General features: G+C 42.2%; 1 protein-coding gene across 2 annotated transcripts; it reads right to left on the bottom strand.

The window, feature by feature from the left end:
- Positions 1-5979: 5979 nt before the first annotated feature.
- LOC101172442 (uncharacterized) lies at positions 5980-23024 on the bottom strand. Of its 2 annotated transcripts, none has more exons than XM_023966082.2 (9): positions 22698-23024; positions 21199-21638; positions 20594-20779; positions 19783-20406; positions 16856-16916; positions 16703-16773; positions 10535-10589; positions 9624-9809; positions 5980-8548 (listed from the first exon to the last, which is right to left on the bottom strand). In XM_023966082.2, exons 2-9 carry the CDS (start codon positions 21425-21427, stop codon positions 7909-7911), a joined length of 2052 nt encoding a protein of 683 aa, XP_023821850.1. In that variant the 5' UTR covers positions 21428-21638; positions 22698-23024; the 3' UTR covers positions 5980-7908. The 2 variants fall into 2 exon arrangements, with proteins under 2 accessions (XP_023821850.1, XP_023821851.1); XM_023966083.2 differs by lacking the exon at positions 22698-23024 and adding an exon at positions 22303-22479.
- Positions 23025-24145: the final 1121 nt, after the last annotated feature.

Here is a 24145-nt window from a genome sequence, read left to right as displayed (position 1 = left end):
TGCATCAACAAGAAGGGATCATAAAAACATGCAAACAGTAAGAAAAACGAATGAAAAACGTGAAAATTAACTTTAAAGAGCGACCTTGGGTGTGTTGTAACCTCTTAAAGTCTGTTATATTAAAATGTATTGACTTAGTTTCCTTGATTTACTAAACATGTCACTTAAAGTCAAAACACAGAAAAGCAGAAACACCAAATCATTAAAAAATAATTTTTTACTTCTATCACAGCTATTACTTTTACTACTACTAATAATAATAAATGGATCTAAAGTTTTAATTCAAAGTTCATTTCCCTTCTTTTTTTCTGTCTGTTTTTTTTGGAAAAATTACAAATATATTTAGTCTTTTTTTCTTCCCTTTCAACGTTTTCAAACGTGTCACCATGAGCCTTAAGTCTCATCCAGCAGACAAATGTCTGATAATTAAAAAAAAAGAGTAAAAGTTAAGCATCAAGAAATTTCCTTTTGGTTCTTATTGGTCTTGTTTCCATCAAAGGGCCAGTAAGCCTTCTCATCCTCATCCTCATCACCTCTGTGCGCCGCAGCAGCATTGATTTTGGCTGCCGAGCGTTCGTGGCGCTGTGAGGCAGACCGTCTGGGTGTTGGCTGACATTGTCTGGGACGTGACCTCTGGTCTGCTGCTGCTTTCATCGGGGAGCCTTGTGGAGCATTTTGAAGCAGAAAAATGCTGGGAGAGGCTGTAGGCTCCTCTTCTCACCACAAGGGGGCGGTGCTCTACCAACTGTTTAAGTTTAGGGGTCTTCATCTCGTTTGCATTTCCGTCTTGTGTCCCGTTGGGTTCAGATGTTGATGCTGTGACGGACTGAAGGTTGATGTAAAAACATCGGGTCCTGATGTTCCACATCTGCAGGGCTCTCATTGGTTCCTGATGTTCCACACCTGCAGCGCTCTCATTCGGGCTTTGATTGGTTGTGTTGACTTTAGTTTCCCACTTGATTTATGTTTACACGCCTGCAAACCAGCAGGGACTGAAACCAGCAGCAGGTTTTACTCCATGCTCCTCTTTTTGGGTCAGCGCAGAGGAAACCGCGAGCGTCGGGGGGGAAAGTGGTGGGAAATCTGCCACAGAGGAACAAAGATCAATGCTGTTTCTCAGGTCGACTGTCTGCTGGTTCTCTGCTCTTGAGGTTCACTCAGACAGGATGACACCGTTCCACACGGCTGGAGGATGTTCTGGACAGGAACGCGTTCTTCACAAAATGAAGATTTGGCCAAATCTGGTTGACTTTAACTCAAAATAGAACTACCTTCTTCTGATTGGCCTTCGTCTCAAACCCCAAAGGCTCATCCTCTAAGCCAGTGTTTTTCAACCTTTTCTGAGCAACGGCACACTTTAACCTTAAAAAAAATCCCGCGGCACACCAGGATCCAAAAATTAAAAAAAAAAAAAACGGAGAAACTCCTAGTCTGTATTGATCTACAGCCCCTCCACAATCTCACATGCATTTTTGAGATAATTGTTGCAGAAAAAGCTGGAAACTGCAGCTGTTTTTTTTCCTAAAAGATGCAATAAAAGTTAAGTTAGAAGATTTAAAAACAGTTTGTGTGTTCGTTGGTTTCAAGACGTTTAACAACAGATCTCCTTGTGCGCTGTCACTCTCACAACCCAATGCATCATGGGAGATGTAGTGCATAAAACGGCCGGCGGAGATCGCGTCTCTGAGCTTCATTGTTTTGTTCACTTGTTCCACGGATTCTGTGGGAAGCTACACCGATAAAGACGAGCTTTAGCTGGTATTTTTGTTAGAACTGAGCAATTTTACGAGCTAAATCGGGACAAGTAAGTGAAGACTTTAACCACTTCTGATTGGTCAGACTGATGACATGTGATTAAGTTCCCTAAGAATGATTGGTGGAGACAGTTAAAGGGCCGGGACTTTTCTAAAATACAGCCGGAGCTGCAGCTGAATCGCGGTACGTCATTCTTATCAAAATGTCTTTAATAAAATAAAATAAACACAAAGAAAAAGTATTTTACGATCTTTTATATTCCTAACTACTCAGTGTTTTATCAGGGGCTGTTTTGATGAACAGAGAGCTGAAATCCCGGAGATGGGAAATGTTTTTATATCAGTTAATGAGTGTGATTTCCCACGGCACACTTGACCATCTCCCACGGCACACTAGTGTGCCGCGGCACACTGGTTGAAAAACACTGAACTAAGCCACTTTAAGACACACTCTGATGAAAACAGTGTTTTTGGCGATGTTTACATGTTTTTGTGGCATTTTTCTTAGGATGGAGAACAACACTACAACACTATACTACACTTTACTAGAGTAAAGCGTTACACTTTACTTCACTTTACTAAAGTGTTACAATTTACAACAAATTTAGTAAAATAATAAGGCTGTTACAACTTACTTCTGTAATGTGTTACACATTACAGAAGTAAGTTGTTGTGGCGTTGTCGTAAAGTGTAACACTGTACATCTGTGAAGTGTTACATCTGACTACACTATCTTAGTGTAAAGTGTTACATTTGACTACAAATGTAGTAAAATATATAAGGCTGTTACACCTTACTTATTTAATGTGTTACACATTACTTCACTTTACTAGTGTAAAGTGTTTCACTTTAGTACAACACTTTACTATTGTACAGTATTACACATCACTACACCTTAGTATTGTAAAGTGTTATTCTTTACTACACTTTACATCTGTAAAGTAGTAGTAAGGTGTAACACTGTACATCTTTAGTGTTACAGTTCACCACTCTTTACTACTGTAAAGTGTTACACTTTACTACGACACTTAATACTGTAATGTTACACTTTACTACGACACTTAATACTGTAATGTTACACTTTACTACAACACTTTATACTGTGAAGTGTTGCATATCGGTGCATCAGGATTCGTTGGAATGACGTTACTTGTGTAAACAGTTGAAGAGGTGTGGTACCTTATAGAGAGTGCGTTACTTTGTCGTCTCCGGTGACGTGTCTGGTGTTAAAGAGGTACACATGTCCGTTGCACACATGTAAGCATTAACGTTAACGCTTCGCCAGTCACCATTAAAAGTTGAAAAATAATTAATATATGTTTCCTAAATTTTTTAACAATTGCGATGTTTGTCAAGCAGAGGGCACTGTGAGCTTGTGCTACATCGCTAGCCGGTTTGGAGCATTCAGCTCTAGTAGCTGAAAATAGCCAAAATGCTAACTAGGCAGTAACTTCCTGTTGAAAACTGATTGTTAACTGCAGGAAATACAAATACTAGAGCTTCCATCATTGTTGCTGCAGAGGGAAGACTGATTAGCCATCAAAGATCGGCAGCCTTTGGTGCACAAGTTGTCCTCCAAAGACCTCCAATAAAAACGCTCCGTAGCCTCATGTGTAGTTTCCCTCTGGTGTGAAATCTGGCACTTGATGACTAACACCAAAAACGGCGTCTCTTTGAAGCGTCTGCCTTTGACTGATGGTGCAGACGCCGGCTCCTCTTCCTCCCTCTGATGCCATTTACCCGAATCTAATAATGACCTTTGCGTCCGCGGGAGAGCGCGGCCTTCACGCTGCATGATGATCCGCAGAGTCCTGAGCTGCCGTGGAAACCTACAACATGTCAGGTAGCCATGGCAACTGGCGAGGAGGGGACAGAACCCATGGCGACAGACACTTATCTTCCCACTCGTGTGGTGAGAGTGGTGCATGACCTTCATCCCTGAAATTCTCAGATTCTCATGTTTGCTTCTCGATGTTTCAAACCAAACCAGATGAACGAGGCGGCGGCAGAGCTGTTATAACACCACAGCCTCCGTGGGGGTGGGGAGGTGGGTCCACTCATGCTTCGTAACATGATCCCCCCCTCTAGGCAGTAAAGACATGGGAGCAGATGTGATGAAATTAAACTTTATTGATAACTGCAGCAGCAAACAGTGACAAGACACATTAGAGAAACCTGGAAATAAAAGGCAAAAGAGAGAAAACTGGGCGGGTGTCTTTAAAGGTGAGGGGACTTAAATTTTTCATGCTCGTTTGTGGACCCCCCCCCGAAAACTCTCAAAAAAACGTGCAGGCAAACATCAGGCTCTGCAGATTCTAGCACCATTGATCGGATCTGATCCTGGAACACTGGCTGAAGCTGCGGCTTCCCTCCCCGCATGATCGCTAACATCACATCTAACGACACACATCACCTCTACTGCAGATGCTCGGGTGCTAAAGTGTGCAACAGAAACATGAATCAAGAGAAACTTACTGTAAAAGTCATATTATATCGCATAAACCTGCAACAAACCACAACAACATAAAGAAAGTCTGCTTTTCCGCATGCTAACTCACCAGGTTTGACCAGGGCGAGCGGAAATGCTAGCTAACCAGGAAGCGAACGCCGGCTTCCGTTAGCGTGATGAAGGCAGCTGTTGCCTGATCTGTTTTTACAAAACAGTTTGAAAAAACATTTGTGCAAACGATCATTTATGAAGAGAATGGGACGACTTGCAAGTCATTTCAATGTCGCCTATTTCAGTCGAAATGTGGGTTTCATGCTAATGTTAGCATGCTAACTCTTTAAAATATTTTATCCACAAACAAAAGTTTACTTCTGATTTTCAACAAAGGTAAAAATCACATAAATATTACTAATAAAACATTCCGTTTTTTTATAGACATACTATAAAAGTATACAGTTAGCGAAATGATTATGGATGTGGAAAACGTACAATTAGCCTGTCATCACGTGTTTCAGGCTAGCTAAAGAGCTAGTTTAGCAACCAAACTAAACCTGCAGAGGTGAGGAAACAAACTATATAAAACTGCAACGCGTGAAAGATTTAAAACAAAAAAAATAACTTTTAATAGCAAAAGTTGCAACAAATTAAAACATTTGAATACATTCAATTTAAGAACAATTTTTTTTAGGCTTTCAAAATTAATTTTTTGGAGCCCCTAAAGGGCCATTGATAGAAAAAAAAATGGAGGAAAAAAAAGTAAAAAAAAAATTTTGAAGTAAAAAAAAAGAAGAAAAAAAAACTAACAGGTGCGCACCAGTTAGTTTCAGGTGCGCACCAGTTAGTATCAGAAGATATCAGATAGTTGACTTGCTTGCTCATTGTGCACCAAATAGCTACAGTTGTCTTTAGAATGGCTAAAGTTGAGGATACAGACCTTGTAAACTTTCTGAAAACACGAAATATTACTGACAATGTCTTAATGTCACCTGAAACTAATTGGTGCGCACCTGAAACTAACTGGTGCGCACCTGATACTAACTGGTGCGCACCTGATACTAACTGGAGCACACCTGAAACTAACTGGTGCGCACCTGAAACTAACTGGTGCGCACCAGTAATTTTTTTCCTTTTTTACTTAAAAAAAAAATGTTTTACTCCCAAAGAATTTTTTTTTACTTCAAAAAAGTCTTTTTTCCTCCAGTTTTTTTTTTTTTATCAATGGCCCTTTAGGGGCTCCGTAGCTTTCCTTAGATCTATCCTAGAAATTCTGCAGCCGATGGAACACAGAGGAACAAATAAAGACGATTGTTTTTTTCACGGACTGAATTCAGAGATTGTAGAAGACTGTAGAACGTTCTCTGCTTCGATGCTTTTGCATCATTTAGCTCAGCTGACAAACTTCATCAATTCTCACCAATTATTTCACAATTTTTGGCTGTTTTACAACCAGAATACTTCAGTTTTATTTATTTAGTCTTTACTTTTGCCAGGCCACAGTTGAAAGTTGAAATTTCTTCTCTTAATCTGTGTTGCCTGGATAAAAAGTGTAATTATTCCTCTTTTTTTTACCTTAAATGAGACAAACTATCTGAAAATGTTCCCACACTCCGGTTTAAAGTGATTTAAGGAAAGAGCAAGTCGTCCCATTCTCCTGTTATTTACATTTCCCTTAAAAACCTGTAAATAAAGCTCCCCATGATCACTAACTGTAGCTTCTCTTCTTTGTGTCCAGTGCCCTTTTTTTTTTTTTTAAATAAATGATTGATTTCTTTCAAGTTCCTGCTCCACGTTTGTGTGAAAGTAACAGAGTTTTTGCTTTTTTTCCTCTAAATTCACAGAAAAAACATGCAAAAATGCACAAGTCCTCTAGTTTAAGTCTTATACTATGATTAAATACATATTGATAACATGTTAGTTAATCCACGCCTTTGACGTGGATTAGGTGCGTTCAACACAGAGATGTTAGATGGCATAATCTGGTTAATCTGGACCAAAGGAACCCAAGTTTCAGATTCTCCCTCAGTGGTACAAAAATGGCTTAAAGTGGTTCCAGTTTTTGTCAGGAAAACTACATTGTAGTGCAACTTTAACACACTTGAGCCTCCTATAGGAGGTCTGTGTCATTATGTAAACACAAATACATTGTTTAGTAATACACAACACAAATGCCATCCAAAAAAAACCTTAAATTATGAAGAAGCAGCTGATGATTGAAGAGAGAAGTGAAACTAAAGTAACATCAAGAGCAACTCTCAAGTTCACATTTGACTAAATAAATTCATAACTTTTAATTTAAAGTCGTTTTCAGACTTTGATCGAGTGTTAACGAAGACTAAATCCCTTAAAGTGAGTCGTCCCGCAGATAATTGTGTTTTTATACATCAGGTGTTTCCTTCAGTGGGCGGGGCTTCCATGTGGGCGGGGCTTCCCTGCTGGATGCAAACAAAAAGGTTTGCAGCTCTCTATGCTGACGTAAGCTAGCATGAGCTCTTTGAAGCTCCACAGTAAAATGTATTTTAGTACAAATATGATAACTAACAAACAGGAGCAGAGGAATGTATGACCAAATATGGTCTGTTTCCTGTTGTCGTCAGCAGTGAACTGATGTCAGTAAATGTCATTTAACTTCCTCTTCAGGTTGTTTTAGTCTGCATTTGTCGTTTCTGTTGAGGTTTTTCTGAACAGCTCAGGCAGCAGCATTTATAAAACGCATTTCTTTCGAGTTTAGCGAGACTTTAACCTAAAGACGAAAGCTTTTATGAACATTTAAAGCTGTTCGTTACAGATTCTGTGAATTGAGTTTGATCCTCATTGAGTAAAAAAAGAATCAAATTGTTTGGTTTTTAAATAACTTATTGAATCAAATCCTTTTTTACTGTTTCATTATACAAATACATTCTTTGCAAATCAAACAATTTGATTTCTTTTGATTCTTTTATCACATTCATTTCACAAACTAAGCTAAGATTTTAATTCAAAACATGCATAAGGCTCTTTAAAAGTCTTCATGAGATCAAATCATCACTTTTGTTGACTTGGAATCAATGGTTGAATATTAACCTTCCTCAGAAATGAATTAAAGTAATTGCAGTGGAAATAAAATGTTGTTTTTTCTGCAAACATGAACCTGAGAGGTGCTCTTATTTTGAAAAGGCTCTGATTAAAGCTAGAGGTTTCTAGCATCAGTTTCTGAACTGATGTTGAAGCGCTGGAGAGTCTTCAGTCAGAAACTGTGAGCCTCTTCCTCCGATGAGGCTGAAAGATGAAGCTTCTGAAGGGAGGTGCAGGCCCCGCCCCCTCCTCCAGGAGGACCTCTCCTTCTGAAGGAGGTTCTAAAGTCACTGACCTCCTTTGGCCCAAACTGTCTTCCCTGTGAAGCTTTTCGGTCTTTTCTCAGTGCCGGACGAAGGAAAGGCGGAAAACGTGTGGTCAGAGATGTGGGTGGAACTAAAGCGGACGGCAGGGAGAGCGTAGGAAACGGTGAATGAAGAGAAAAAGCTCCTTTTGGAACAGATGACCTCTAGATGACCTGCAGACGACCTCTAGATGACCTCTAGATGATCTGCTGATGACCTGCAGATGACCTGCAGCTCATTGCAGCAGACCTGCTGGTCTTTGACCTCTTCGGAGCTTTTTGGCAGCAGATCAAGCCCTTCCATCCCTCTCACTGTCCCGAGGACGGATGGAGAGGAAGAGGAGCAGCGTTCATGACGAAGCTGTCAGGCCGAGGTAACTGAGGAAGGAGTGTTTGCTGGAGAACGAGGAGGAGGAGGATGAAGGAGAGCGAGCTTTCAGGGAGATGAGGGTGGTGATGGGGAGGAGAGGAGATAAATCCCTCCATCCTGTGCGGTCAGAGAGCGCCGGCTGCAGAGGAGAGGAAGAGGAGGAGGAGGAGGCAGTGTGTGCGCTGGACGGCGTGTGCAGCCGCTGCACGTGTTTGTTGGAGCGCTGGCTGTCTGTGTGTGCGTAGGAGCGGTGAGTGTGCACGTCGCCGGGCGCGTCGGCGGCGTTCCCGTGCATGCCATGCTTCACCTTGCAGTGCAGCCGCAGACTGTCCCGCCGCTTGGCGCTGTAGGGGCACAGCTGGCAGGTGAAGGGGCGCTCCCCCGTGTGCACGCGCACGTGCTCCACCAGCTTGTTGGCTGTCCGTGTCAGGTGACCGCAGCGGTCGCACCGGTACTGGTTGCCTTGACGATGACCCTGGAAGTGAACCTGCAGCTCCTGTTGCCCTGGAAACGACCTCTGGCAGATGCGGCAGCAATGTTCTGAGCTGGTCTTTTCCGCCTGGGTTGCCACGGCAACTGCCAGGGCACTGCTGGAGGGGGCGGGAAGGGCAACACCGGATCTGAGAGGGGAGGGGACACGCCGACCAGGACACGGAACAGTGACTTTAGGGGAGGGGCTTCTGCTGCTTGAGCTTTACTACACACACACACTCACACAACAACACACAGATACTCACACACACTCAATGCATGTGCACAGAGCACACGCACACAAGACCCTAACACACACCCACATGTACACACAACAAACGCACACACACACACCCCTGCACAATGACACACACACAACAACACACACAAATACACGCCTCCCACATCCACATGGACACACAAACAACCATGCATACATGTACACACAACACACGCATATGCAGACACACACACCCCCCTTGCACAATTACACACACACAAACACACACACTCATACACAAGTTCACAACTCATACAGATATGCACCCAACATGAATGTGCACGTGCACACACACAGTAACACACACAACATACATGCACATTCACACACATGCTCTACACATGAACACACAAACACTTCTTGAAGCCATATCTCTGTACAGTAGCCATCTTAAGGGGTGGAGTCAAATACTAAGCTCCGCCCTTGGACTCCACTTTAAAATTAGAGTTACAGCCGATTGAAGTTAAACTGAGACACATTGGAAGATGATGAGAAATCTAATCTGATTTTTGAGAAACTCTGGATAATCTGATTATCAGACTGATAATCAGATTATCAGACTGATAATCAGATTGCCGTTTTTTTTATTTATTCAGATTCACTCACAACTTTTGTTGCACAGAAGAACAAAGAATAGCATTTAAAAAAATACTTAAAACATTAATTAATTAAAACTTCTCTTTTAAATTTAGGATAACTTGACAGAAATATCAGTTTGGGGGAAAAAGGAAGAAGTTCCTTCAGAGATCCTGGATCCAAATAAATCTGTTCCTGATGCCCTCAGAGTTTGGTACATTCAACCAACTTTTCAATCAGACTCAAATCAAATCAAACTTTCATAAATAGATTCATTTAGGCTCCATGAACTAACAAAGTGTTTGTTTTTTATTGTGTTTAGAATCTGTCACAGGACAGAAAACGGGTTTTCTGGGCCCTGAACTCACCGGGCGTCCCCTGCGTCTCCCTGTAGGTGCGTTTCCATGTGACCCCTCATCTCTGCCTCCTGATTGGTGGAGTGGCCGCAGACGCAGCAGTGCAGCGAGAAGCAGCTCTGCTCCCACTGGCGATGCTCTGTCAGGTGACTCTGGAAAAGGGCGTGGTCCTCTGTTTCAAAGCCACACATGTGACACCTGAAGGAGACGGACAGGAGACGTGAAGACCCCCCCTCCGACCAGACAAGCGGGGGTTACCATAGTAACGGGAACACTAGTCTAAGTAACGATTCCTATTAGGATAGAATGTTAGCAAAGTGTATCGACATTTTATTTGACACAGAGAAATTACCCAGAATTCAAAAAATTGCTCTACATTCTACTGACGGCCAGTAAGAAAACAATAACCAGAAATTGGCTTCAACCGGAATAAAGGACTGGCTTGACGTTGTACAAACAACTTATTCAATGGAAAGAATTTCTCTCTCACTAGAAATACAACTGGATGTTTTTTACGCAACTCGGTCTAAATGGACAGAATATATAAAGTCTATAAGATCTATGAGATTACGTGAAGTTCACAGAAATTGTGTAATACCATTTATGTTTGAAAAATCTCTATTTTCATTTAAAACTAAAAAAGCAAGAACATTGTAGTCTATCATTTATCATGTGCTTTTCAACATTTGAAAAATGCTACAAGAACATGTTAAAAACACCTCATAATTCTTAGTTTCTATTTGTCCCTTTTCTCTATTATAATGTATCTTCATCAAACTTCATCTGATTGCGTTTGAGACTCCAGTTTTATTAAACAAACCCCCTAATATTCTGAGATTTTCTAGCGTTCATTTGTTCCTGTCATGTTCCATCAACAGTCTCTCAGTTAGAAAGGGTCAAAAGTAGAAAAATTAAGAAGTTACCTGAAGAAGTAAGAGCAGCCCATGGTTGGATCTCTGCTGGGCCTGGTCCGGGTTTCTGTGGGGAATAAAAAGATGTTTAGAAATCAGCCAAGTGACTCGTGAAACAGGTCTGTTAATGAGGAGTCCCTCTGGAGGTTATTACGGTTTAACTTCTACCAGACTGCAGGCTGTGCCATTTCCCTTCACTACCTCCTTTGTTATGGAGCCAGGGGGCAGCCTTAACTCAGAACACTGACACAAGCCAACACAGCATAACGTGGTCCCTAAAAACGAATCTATCTGTGAGGGAAACTGGGTTGTCTGGGTCCGTGTGGGTCGTTGAGACGAGTGGCCACACCTTAGGGGAGCGCAGGTGTGTTGTGCTGTTTCCTTACGTGTCGTACGACCACTTCAAAGGAGGTCATGAAAATGGAACGTACCATTTTCATGAATCTGGTAAGTGTATTGTCAAGTATTCATAAAGATAATGGAGGTCACACTCTGATCGTGATTGTCAGTGAGGTACACTGGCTGTACACTGGCGCCTTACTGACCACGCATAAATGCTGCACGCACAGAGTGTGGACGCGATACTCAAGTGTCTTTAGGACATCCACACAAACTACACACTGATTGAGTCGTTTTCTCCTTGCTGTTTGAACAAAAATGCACCACTGTTTTCTGCGCCTGAGCCTTTTGGTTTTCTGGTTCATCTTGACGTTATGGACATCTTATTCAGCTGACTCTACAGCATGCGCCTCACTCTTCCAGGTAACCAAACATCCTCTGGGTTTCTTCATAGTTCCTATCTGCCTGTGAGACCTGAAGTCTCCTGTAACTGTCCTAAAAATCCAATATGCCGCTTTGTTTTGGTTCAGTCAAGGGTTTTCTTTCCTCTCTGTACCGTCTACGCTCATTGGTCCAATGTTACTGCCACTTAGATATATTAGGTGTGTATTCTCATGATACAAATATGAATAAATGTTTCACTCAATCCAATCACAGAACTTTATGTCATATATGTTAAAACGGGGGTGGATAGCTGATCAGCACCCACTGTAGCATAAATCTGGCTGATGGGTTCAGGTCCAAACAGAATACAAGTACATAATCCAGTATGTAATTGGTATATATCAGAGATGTCCCACCTCAGGCCTCAAGGCCTTCAGTCTTGCTTCTTTTTCAGTTTTTCCTGCCCCCAATAGAAAGCTGCGATATCAGGGGTGTTAGGAAAAGAAGCAGGAAAGTTTCCCCCAAGGCCTGGACATCTGTTATGGTGTCTACCATCCTTGATGGTAAATGATATCTTCTATTCAGGTCTTTAAAAGTTAAGAAATGTTCAATGTTGATGCACATCTATGAACATTCATTCCATTCTTCCTGTGTGTTTTAGTGAGATTTTCTTTTATCCAGTCCGGCTGATGCAGAACCCTTATGGTCGTCAACAGGTGGCAGACACATGAGGGTCCTTCCACAGGCTAACCATCTTCTCTGCAGTAATCCGTGCTGCATCTTGCATTTTCCATCATCCAATAGGTGGGAATTCTTGCTTGAACAAGCTTTTTGAATTTTAGCCACCATGGCAGCTGTGGTTGGCTCTTAGAATAGACGGCCATAGCACCAATTAGTTTATGGTGTCAACCACAAGCTTATCCAATGCTATCCAGCTTCTGCCTTATTACAAACCAGCATGAGAAGAACCCTTTAATGATCTGGTGGAGAACATCCTGTTCCTACTACGTCTGGGAACTGCATTCCTTTTGCACCGCATGCTTGTGTAACTCCTAAATTTATTTTTCAGGTCTCTCTACGAGACTTAATGAGTGTGCTACAAACCCAAATCCCAACCTGAGTAACCTTCAGTGACCATCTGCTTCCCATCTGACCTGTAGGTTGCGTTAGATCCCGTCAGGCCGTCGGTCCGTCCAGGCTGACAGTCAGTCATTTTTAATCACTGCACGTTACGGGGCAGCCAAGCACACCGACGATCCGCGTCACACGGTGACTCAATATGTGATGATAAGAAAACAGCCCCAGGAGACGACTATCAATATTCAAAAATCTACACCCCCTCAAAGAAAACAGGAGCAGCTGCACGGTCAGGCTCATCCATTCTGTGTTGAATTCAAACACGCTGGCGATCATGTGCTCGACTGTGACATCTGTACTCGTTACGCTCCAAACTTTATTGTCATTTCACACTAACGCCTGTCGCCATTGTATCTCTTTATGAAGAAAACATTATGAACCTGTTCCTGTAAATTAAAGGAGAAAACATCCGGAAAGAGACACACAAAAACCATAAAAACAGGGTGGTTTTTTTACACACCAGGCGCCATCCATAAAGGAGAAATGGGTGAAGACAATCCTTGGATGATAAAATAGAAAAACAAATACCGGTATCTGGAATTATTGAGAAGAATATACGAATTCTGCTGCCTGATTTGTTTCTACTCAGAAACAAATGCAGTGACGTCTCCCAGACTTGGACAAGACGTCAAAGGCAATCTGTGAAAAGGCAGGGTACACGGTGTACAGATGACCAACAAACAACATTAATTAAACATGTTCCCCAGTTCTGGTAAAATCCCAGGAGTCTCACACACAAAGATGGGGTCAGTTCCTATAGACGCCACCATTGATGCATTAGGAGTCAAGAGACACAACTGTGCCACAAAACAACTGCAGCTACAGCAGGTAACATGCCTGTAGACCACATGAACAGAGTGAAGGGCTGCTCTGATCTGGACGTCCAATAGTTTCACACACAAACAAAGAAAAACACTTTGAACTCCATTTCATAACCCGACTCGTAGAGGATTGTGTTAGTCAAAGCAAAACACTGATATGCACAATTAAAATCTCACAACTGCAATATGAGTGATTAGAAGACGCAAAATTTAGTATGACAGAAAGGTGGCTGATAACTGGCGTGACTTTTGGAATAGTACAGTTTTTATCTAACATCCCCTTTTTAAGCTCAATGTTTCCTTAGAACAGATTAGTTGCCCCTCTTCTTCAGTGCATGTGCTTCCAATGGTGCACCGCCGAAAATGTTAACTCCTAGTTTATAAACATAGCTGCTTCTGTCATGCATAAATCAATAATTTTTGTAGATTCTATAACTACGCCCGGCGCCACAAATCAGAAAAAAAAAATCTGCTATGTGTAACTTGATCTTTCTATAGAAGGTCCAAGTAGTTGAAACACATTAAGTTGTAATTTTTTATCAACATGTTGGTTCTGAAACATCTACAGGTAAACTGGTCAACAGTTAGAAACTATCAACACTTCCTCCATCAGATACACAAGAACGCTTTACAAGGTAAAGAATCATTCTCATTGCACTGAGATTAGACAGATTATACAATAATTAGATCTGTGATAATCCAACAATGAGATATCAGATAATCTAATAATAAAACATCAGATAATCCAATAATGAGATATCAGATAATCTAATAATGAAACATCAGATAATCCAATAATGAGATATCAGATAATCTAATAATGAAACATCAGATAATCCAATAATGAGATATCAGATAATCTAATAATGACATCTATGATAATCCAATAATGAAATATCACATAATCTAATAATGATACATCAGATAATCCAATAATGAGATATCAGATAATTCAATAACAAGAAATCAGATAATCCAATAAAGTGATATCAGATAATCCAACAATGAGATATAAAATAATACAACAATGAGTTATAAAATAATCCAATAATAAGACAGCAGATATACTAATAATGAGATCTATGATAATCCAATAATGAGATATCAGATAATCCAATAATGAGATATCAGACAATCCAATAATGAGATCCATGATAACCCGATGAGATACACTTTAATCCCATAATGAGAAATCAGATAATCCCATAATGAGATCTATAATTATCTAATAGTAAGATTTATGATAATCCAATAATGAGATCTATGAGAATCCCATAATTTTATTTCAGTTAATCCAATAATGATACTTCAGATAATTTAATAATGAGATCTACGATAATCCTATAATGAGATCTATGATAATCCCAATCTTTAGATAACAGTTAATCCAATAATGAGGTATCAGATAATCCAATAATGAGAAATCAGATATTCTAATATTTAGATCTATGATAATCCAATCATTAGATTTTAATTAATCCAATAGTGAAATTGATGATAATCCGATGAGATATAAAGAAATCCAATAATGAGATATATGATAATTGGATGAGATATAAAATAATCCAATAATATGACATCAGATAATCTAAAAATTAGATGTACGATAATCCAATAATTAGATCTAGGATAATCAAATAATGAGATCTATGATAATCCAATAATGAGATCTATAATGATCAAATAATTAAATCTATGATAATCCAATAATGAGATATATGATAATCCAATAATGAGATATCAGATAATCCAATAATTAGATATCGGATAATCCAATAATGAAATATCAGATAATCCAATAATGAGAAATCAGATAATCTAATATTGAGATCTATGATAATCCAATAATGATATCTCAGTTAATCCAATAATGACATCCATGATAACCCGATGAGATATACATTAATCCCATAATAAGACATCAGTCTTATCTTTAATTATCTAATAGTAAGACCTATGATAATCCAATAATGAGATCTATGATAATTCCATAATTTTTTATCAATTTATCCAATAATGATACATCAGATAATTTAATAATGATATCTATGATAATCCAATAATGAGATCTATGATAATCCCAATCTTGAGATATCAGTTAATCCAATAATGAGATATCAGATAATCCAATGATGAGAAATCAGATAATTTAATGTTGAGATCTATGATAATCCAATAATGAGATTTTAATTAATCCAATAGTGATATCTATGAGAATCCGATGAGATATAAAGAAATACAATAATGACACATTAGATAATCCAATAATAACATATATAATAATCTAATAATGAGATCTATGATAATCCGATGAGATATAAAATAATCCAATAATGTGACATCAGATAATCTAAAAATGAGATGTACGATAATCCAATAATGAGATCTATAATAATAAAATAATGAGAACTATGATACTCCAATAATGAGACATCAGATAATCCAAAAATTAGATCGATAATAATCCCAAAATGAGATATCAGTTAATCCAATAATGAGATCTAACATAATACGATGAGACATAAAACAGTCCAATAATGAGAAATCAGATAATCCAATAATGAGATCTATAATAATTCAAGAATGATATGTCGAATAATGCGATATTGAAATTTCAGATTTTCTAATAATGTGTTATAAGATTTTCAAAATAGATAATAAATATCAGTTTATCCAACAATGGAACATAAGGATATCAGATAACGAGCATCAGATAATCCGAGAATGGTTTATCAGATGAGAAAAACTAAATTTGAGATTGTGCGTGGTAAAATACGAGAAAGATATGTCAGATAGATACTACCCTGGCATATTCCATGTCAGATTGATACATTTAGTAGTTTTACATTTGAATTTGTGTAAATAAAAGTCAGGGAGCTGCTGGTAAACTTCAGTTTTAGTGGTTAAGGGGGACAAAGATGTTTACAAAACAATCGCTTTGGCTCAGGTATAATTTACATCCTCTGTACAGTTAGTAAATACATATACTGTAGGATTTGAGTTGAGATATACTAGTCAAATAAAATGTAGTTTTTCTTGTCATCATTACAGATACCTTATTTTTTTAAAGTAGAAACTGATACATTACACCATAACACATTTCTGATTCCTATTTGTTTCCCTTAATTTTACCCCTAAAAAAAATGGTATCTTCCACATTCTGACTGAATATGCTTCATCCTGGTTTCTCGTGACTGAAAAGAGAGCAAGCAGAGAAGTATCCTCAGACACCAAGACTGGACAGTCCTGGACCAGTTCCAGACTGTGTGGAACCCAAAGGTGAAACATCAAAACCATCTGTATAATTGTACCCCTTAAAGGTTCCTCGGTTGTCTACAAGACTGTTTTGAAACCATGAAACCATCACGAGAACAGAGGTGTGTTCGCCCATTTCTCTGGTAGAAAGCTGTTGGTAAATGTGCGGTGAAACGCATAAGTGTGCAGTCACACCACTGTGTTCACAAAGACGGAGAATGCAGGAGTGAGTGCAGCCTTTTACCAGGTGGAGTGTCCTTGGAAGTCAAAGGTTTGAGAGGGTAGAAGTGCTCCATGGTCACCTTCAGAGCGGCACTGCGGCGAGGGAGACAAAGGCAGAGCGTCATCAACCGGCCGAGCGGCAAAAGTCCACAGGAGACAGGAAGGCGGCTTCTACCTGTTTCTAGTAGGCGGAGTCATCCTCCCCACCTGCTGGCTGCTGGACTTACCGACTCTCTCTGAGGAAGAACAACATCTAGTCATTCCAATGAAATCGCATAAAAGAGACCAAAAAGCAGACATCAAAATAAAAAACGATAACTAGTAAAGTTGTTGATTTGATCTGTCGCAGGATAATTACTAAAGCGCACTGCCCACTTTATTAGGAACATTTAAAGCCACTCAATGCAGCAGCTGGACCGTAAAATCCACTTTACGATCTTTGAATATCTGGAGGCTTCAGCTCCGCATCATCAAAACAGAAGAAACTTCCGGATTTCTTTACGGCTGTGGAGAAACTGAAGGGACTTGAACCCTGAATAATAGAAAATGTACTGATTAGTATGTAAACAAAAAAAATGAACAGGGAAAAATATCAACACGTGCTAAATTTACAGCCAAAAGTTATCAGAAAAAGAATTCTAACAGACGTAAAGAGGTGTTTTAGAATTTTGGTTTAATTGTAAAAACAGAAAAGTGTTTGCAACAGAAAATCCAGAAATTCCAGGAAATGCGGGATTCGCTATGGTCCTGATAAATTCTAAAGATGCTCAAATGAAACTGAATGAAATAAAAGTTTTATGTTAAATGAGCCAATTAGCTCAACAAGGTTAATAAAAAGTGAACTAAGTCACTCTGAAAAGGTCATCTAAATCACAGAATATGTCAAACCTTTAAATATCTGCAGAAATGGAACAAACTTCAAATCCTTGGTCACATTCGGCTGTCTGCATGTGAACCTGTTCAGGAAATATTCCGACCGTAGATCGCTCTGTGAGCCCGTAGAAATGCAAACGCACATTTTCTCTACGGGCATGCTGCGGGCGACAGGCTAAGGTGAACACGTTTACAACACGTAGGGAAGGATATGTAAAGGGGAAGTAGATGAGACGCAGGCGCGCTGTGCACATTGGTCATTTTTTCTACCAACCCAAACCCTACGCACCGCGCAGGGAGCCGTTTAGTGCTGTTCAAGTGACAGGTTTGTGTGGGCCTCCCACGGGCATCTTACAGGAGTCCTATGGGGGTGTACTAGGGGCGGCCGTGGTGCAGCGGTAGGGCTGTCGACACATGATCATAATATTGCAGGTTTGATTCCCGCCCATGAGTCGATGTGTCCTTGGGCAAGACACTGAACCCCACCTTGCCTCTGGTGGGGTTGGCCAGTGTTCACCAGCAGAGCTACCACCAGTGTCTGACTGGGTGAATGGGACTGTGACTGTAAAGCACTTTGGGCCTTGTGGGTAAAAAAGCTCTATATATGTGTACGCCATTTACCATTCCTACAGTAGTCTACAGGTGTCCTACGGGCACTTACATATAACATCTCAAGTAGCCAGTACTTGCACCTTACTAACGACAAAAGGATTGAGTACGGACACCAAACAACAGCATCACTTGCACGTCATAAGTTCATGTAACTTCTATAACCTTAAGAATACTTCACGATACACACACGATACACGACAACGGTAGGTCTTCATGATGTCCTTTAAGGTGGTTGTACAAGCCTAAAGGGAACTGCAAGACACACCTGCGCTCCCCTTAAAGTCCCACTCTGATGGTCTTTTGATTCATTTTCAAAGCGTTTCCAGTGGTCTCTTAATTCTAATGACGCCGTTTTTAGCCAAAACAAACAAACCTGTGTCGTTTTCTAGAACATAGTTTCTGCAGAAACTTGATTAGAAATTCACCTCCGAGTTGTGGGCGGGACCATTGGCGCGGAATAAGCTTGATAATGACATATAAAGAGCCTTCCCAATCATCACTGTCCTGCTAGTTTCTGCACTAAATCAGATCATAGGAGCTCAAGAAAACAATCACGCCGTCCCAATGGCTGCTCCTTTGGGGGCGCTGTTGCCTAAAACAACCCTTGACCAGGAAACAAAAAACAAAACCAGAAAATCCGACCACTTCTCTAACCGTGATGCATTTGCTGTAACTCATTACAAACGTTTATGCTACACTCACGCGCGATGGAGAGGCAGCAGAACCTCATGCCGACATCTGATTTTTTGGAAATCGTTGGCTTGGTCATGACTGTAGACGGCGGCAGTCATGTGTCAGTCAGTTAGATGGGAATGACGCCTTTAGGAAATCAAGCGGCCCCAGCAGCTCTGATTAGACGATGTGTAAATGTCTCCAGACGGCGGTTGTCCATATCAAGTGCCAGCGGTCGCCCCTACCAAATTATATGCAAGACCCATGGTGGCCGCGATCGCCAGATTGGCGTCCAGTCCTCGCCAGGCTCCTGGCCCGTGTCTACAGCCTTCGTCGAGTGCCTGCACCACGGGTACCGTATGCTTTTCAACAATCAGACGGTGGCAGTGGGACAGCAGTCTGAAATCGGCCGATCATCAGACAAATTTGGAAACCTTGGTGACCTTTCCATTAGTCAATGATGGCACTGCTGCCTTCCTGCCACCCGCCTATCACTGGACCGCCACTGCGTGACCTCCTAATGTGCCCGGGCAGCCTAAAGTCTCAGCGGCCAGCGTGTAAAAATGCAACTACAGCCTCCTGCCGCGCAGCCACCTGCTGAATTTGCTGTAAAACTTGCATTGAAGTCGCCGCGTAGAGGCATTCTGGGATATGTGGCCATAATTTTACCCCCGAGATATTTTGCAACTTTTTCCTGATTTTTCTGTTTTCGGATAGCTGCTTTCCTCATAATCTGATCATTGATAACCTTTAGGTCACTTCTTGGATGTGTTGTGCACTTTGGACAGTCCACTAAACATTCACACTGAAGTGAACGGGGACCTTCCTCACCATGCAGACCAGATTCACTTGTTTGATCCAAAGTGAACTTGTCCTCTGAAAGGAGTCCTAGAGCTGCTCAAAGCTGTGACCGTAGAGACCAGAAGACCGGAGGGGGGTACTGACCTGAGAGCTGGTGCAGCAGGGTGGAGGCCAGGTTCACCGACATGTCTTGCCACAGGACGGCTCGGAGGCATTGGTCCTCCATCTTTGCCCCAAAAAGAAGCTGCTCGTCCGTTGGCGCCACAGAGAAAAGCTGGGCGGCCATCTTGGCTCCATGCAGAAACTTGTTGCCGGTCTTTGGACCTGATACAGGCCTCTCTGCAACTGTTGCTTTGACAGAAAGCTGCTCCTCCATGCTGGCTCCAGACGGAAGGTGGGAATCCATTCTGGCTCCAAAGACGCTACAATCCTCCACTTTCATTCGTACATGACTCTTGTTAGCCTTGGAGACATCGAGCTGGGACTTTGAACCCGTCTGGAAGCTTCCACCACAGAGCCTGTCCTCCGTCTGCAGTCCGAGGAGGTACTGACCTGACATTCTAGATCCAAGGAGGCACTGATCAGCCAGTCCGTTTCCAGGGAGACCGTCCTCCTCGGTTTTAACGGTGAAGAGATGCTGGCATTCCGTCCTTAACGTGGAATCAGGAATGTCCTCTTTAATCTGTTGGTTTTCAGCCATGGTGCCGATCTCCATGGGCTCCTCTTCCTCTTTGACCCGTAACACATGGCTGCTGACCTCCTGCCGCTCTGAAGGATTTGGAAGAAAAGCACTTTTATTGGCAATAAAACATCTTAGAACAACGATAAACAAGCTTTTGTAAACAATTCAATCTGTTTTCAAAATGAGCTTTTATTAAGCCGACTGATGGAGAACCCTGGAACCTAGCAACCCTTATTTTGAAAGAGCTGGTGGCAGGAAATGGAGGTTCTGTACCTGCCAACTTCCTGAGCAGATCCGACGCCAGCGTGTCGGCTGCCGTGCTGCTGTCAGGAGTATGGGTGAGGGACGGCGGTTCCGGACTGGCGCCGGGCCCGTCCGGGGACAAGGCCACGCCCGGCTCTTCCTGCTGCCCCGGATCCTCGCCGCTTCCAGGAAACAGGCACGTTTTCTGGGTGGCTTCTGGAAGAAGAAAAGATCATCTATGGCCATCGTTCCTCTCCTGATAGTTTGGTTTTTTTTTTAGATCTTTTTTGAAATCTCTTCTGGCTCCAACATGGCGACGTCCATGTGTTGAGGAAAATGGCGACTGCTTTGACTTTCTTTGGTTGGAGCTGGACATAAACCGTCTTGTGTCCAGTTCTCCCATAAGTCAAGGGTCAAACCATTTGACCCAATCTTTGGGCCTCACTGATGAAGTACTGTAGATGTACTACTACTTTAGTTTTTATCGTTACCTGTTGAAACTACGAGTGTTTTCCTTCACTTCCCTACAGACACTGTTTTAGTTAGAGGAGAGGATGGTGGTTTAATCCGTCTAATGTGGGGAAGTGAAAGGTTTCTTTGGATCAGTGTGAACTTCCTCAGAGTGTGCGAGCTACCTGACAGCCTGATGAGGAGGTCAGACGCCATCTTGGTGCTGACATCAGGGCTGAACAGAGAGGTGGCTGCTGGGAAGGGACTTGAACCGGCGGCGCATGTGCCCAGCGCGCTCTCACTCGGGGCGCGAGCAGCGTCGGTGGTGCGCGTCTTGGCGTGCGCGCCGGCGGGGTGTGAGCGGCGTTTGGCTGCATCCGAGGGAGGCTGCAGCACACTCGACCCACGCTTCATCTTCCAGCGTGTTTGACAAAAAAACTCAGAAAGAGAGGAGGGCAGGGGAGAAGGAGAAGGAGGAGGAGGAAGAGGAGGAGGAGGAGGAAGGCAGTGCTGCTAAAATAAGACGAGTGTGTTTTCCAACATATGGAAGTGGGGAGAGCATCGCAGAGACGGAGGAGAGGAGGTTGCAGAGGATCTGCTGCTGCTGCTGCTGCCTCTCACTGACCTGAAACACAGAGGAGGAGATGATGGAGAAAAGAGGGAGGCGAAGGGACGGATGGGAGGAAGGAGAACAGACGGCATGCAGGGCGGAAGTGGAAAGGGGAGGGAAAGAGAAAGAGGAGCATGAACAAAGTGAATCTGTGAATGAATAAATTATTGAATGCATAGGGCCCGATAATAAGGGGATAGATCACTCCGGTTATCGCCATGGTAACAGACCCCACGTGCCATCTCCCGCCCTGACCTCCACTTCCTAATAACCATCATCCAATTATGATCAATAATCATCAATAAGCACTTCGACCTGTCACCATCTGTTAGTGGTGATCACGTCCTTCCACAAAAATTCACATTCATTTTTATTATTTTAGTTTTTAATAAAAAAAAAATGTATAGGTAAATTTAAATAAACAAAGTTACGAAAAAATATTTTTAAAAATTAGAAAAATAAATAATTTTAAATAAAATGAATACATATGAAGCGTAAATGTGGTAAATCGTGTAAATCGTGTTTTTGTCGGTCCTCCGTTCCTCTCGACCCCGTTTTTCCCTCCGTCTCCAGGCGACCGTGCGCGCGCGGGCTTCCGCCGCCGCCGCATCCGCGCGGACAGCCCAGAATCCCCCGGGGGAACCAGATCCTTTACAACCCCCCCGTCCCCCCCTCTCACCTGCACGGTCCCGGCGGCTCCCCGGTGCCCACCGGTCGGTCGGTGACAGAACCCCCGGAGCCCCGCTGTTAGCTACGGTTCCCGCTGCCACATCATGGCTGAACGGCACTCCGGTAACCCCTCCACACCGACTCACCAAGTCGATTCCCGGTGTGGGATGTCGGTGCTCCGTTCAATTTCACCCCACGCTCCCCTCCCTTTTCCGTTACCGGGAACAAGGGCAGGTGTCACGAACCGTTACCCCCCTCCCCTCCGCCTCCCCGCAACATGGCTGAACGGTAACCCGACCTCACGAGACCTCAGAAGTCCGTTTCACGGGTCACTGATTGTCCCCCAGCAGCCCCCCCCCCCCCCCCCCGCGCTCCGGGACAATGCCACCCCCCCCTCCGGCTTACCTTCCCTCCGTGACTTGCCGGTACCAAGGGGGGCAGGTGGCGCGGGTGGTGGTGCTGCAGTCCGGGGCATAGCCTATTTTTAGACTGGAGATCCGTTCCATGTCAAATTAGCCCTTTTTACCCTCCGGTGCGCGGGTCCCGTTCGGTCCCCCCCCCCCCTCCTCCTTTTTTCTTCCGCATCCGCGGCAGGACAGAAGAGGAGCGGCCGCCGCGAGGATCCGGCCGAGCCCGCGGATGACGGGTCGGTCACCGAGCAGGGCAGATGGAGGTTCCCGCCTCCTCCGTGTCTGCGTGATGCTCGAGGGCAGATGCGGATCCAGAGATCACAGAACGTTCAGTCCGGGAACCGCGCGGGGAACCGTTTTCTTCACCGATAGTAAAGAAAACCGGCTTAGTGAGCCATAATGTGGCTTTAAAAAACCTTTGCTACATAACTTATAAACTGTCTTAGTACTTGTTGCAACAATACTAATAATCTACTATTGAAATATATTATTTCATATTATTTTATTTTCCTACTTTTATTTGAACAGTTAGAAGTTTGTCGATATAAATAGTTTAATGGAAAAAACAATCCTATTGTGCTAACAAAGGAAGCTAATTGTACAGATAACATAAACAGGAATAATATCTGCATCATCATCCATCTGTGTCTTCATCACAAACTGTACACTGGAAAAATACAAAAAAACAACTGACAAAAGCAAGAAAGCGTGGACTAGTTAAGTGAAATTTATATGATTATAAATTACATTAACCCTTTATAGTCCCACTCCGATCATCTTTTGATGTGTTTTTTAAAGTTTTCCCCGTGGTCTTTTAATTTTGACGTTTTTAGCTAAAATCCAATAACCGTCGTCGTCATAAATCCGAAATCCAGCTTCGATGCTCTGTAAACACGGTCATGTGATACAGGCGTTCTTAAACGTGCAGTTAGCATAGGGGGGACTATCACTACCCGATACTAAGGGCTTGTCTGAATTCCCACCCTAACCCCTACAAAGTGCACTATATAGTGCGTTCGCCGTTTTTTGTAGTGCTGTCCGAATCCACAATTCCCTAATCCAGTGCCCTAGAAATTTCCCAGAAGTCTCTGCAAAAAACCAGTGTGCATTGATTCTCACTAGATCGGCGAATATAGACCACAATGCATTGGGGCGGAACTATTTTTGCCAAAAAAACGCATTTAAATTTATTTTTTAAATAAATGTTTTTATCTTCAGAAGACAAATAATCATCGCAAAACGCTCATATTAATTTTGATTTTAACTTCGTGAAATCGATGACGTCATGTCCACGTTAAAAAACCGTAGTTCTGTTCCGACATATGAGAGATTTGGTGTCGTATAATTACAGCTGGGCAAAAACCGCAATTAACAATTTCATCTTCTGATCAATTTTCATGGTACTTTCGTATTTTGAAAAAGACACCACCCATACTGATTGGT

This window comes from Oryzias latipes, chromosome 18 (genome assembly GCF_053564925.1).
Source record: "Oryzias latipes strain Hd-rR chromosome 18, Olatipes_Hd-rR_3.1".
In the NCBI taxonomy this organism is placed as follows: Eukaryota; Metazoa; Chordata; class Actinopteri; order Beloniformes; family Adrianichthyidae; genus Oryzias; species Oryzias latipes.
This window is presented reverse-complemented; position numbering and strand designations above follow the sequence as displayed.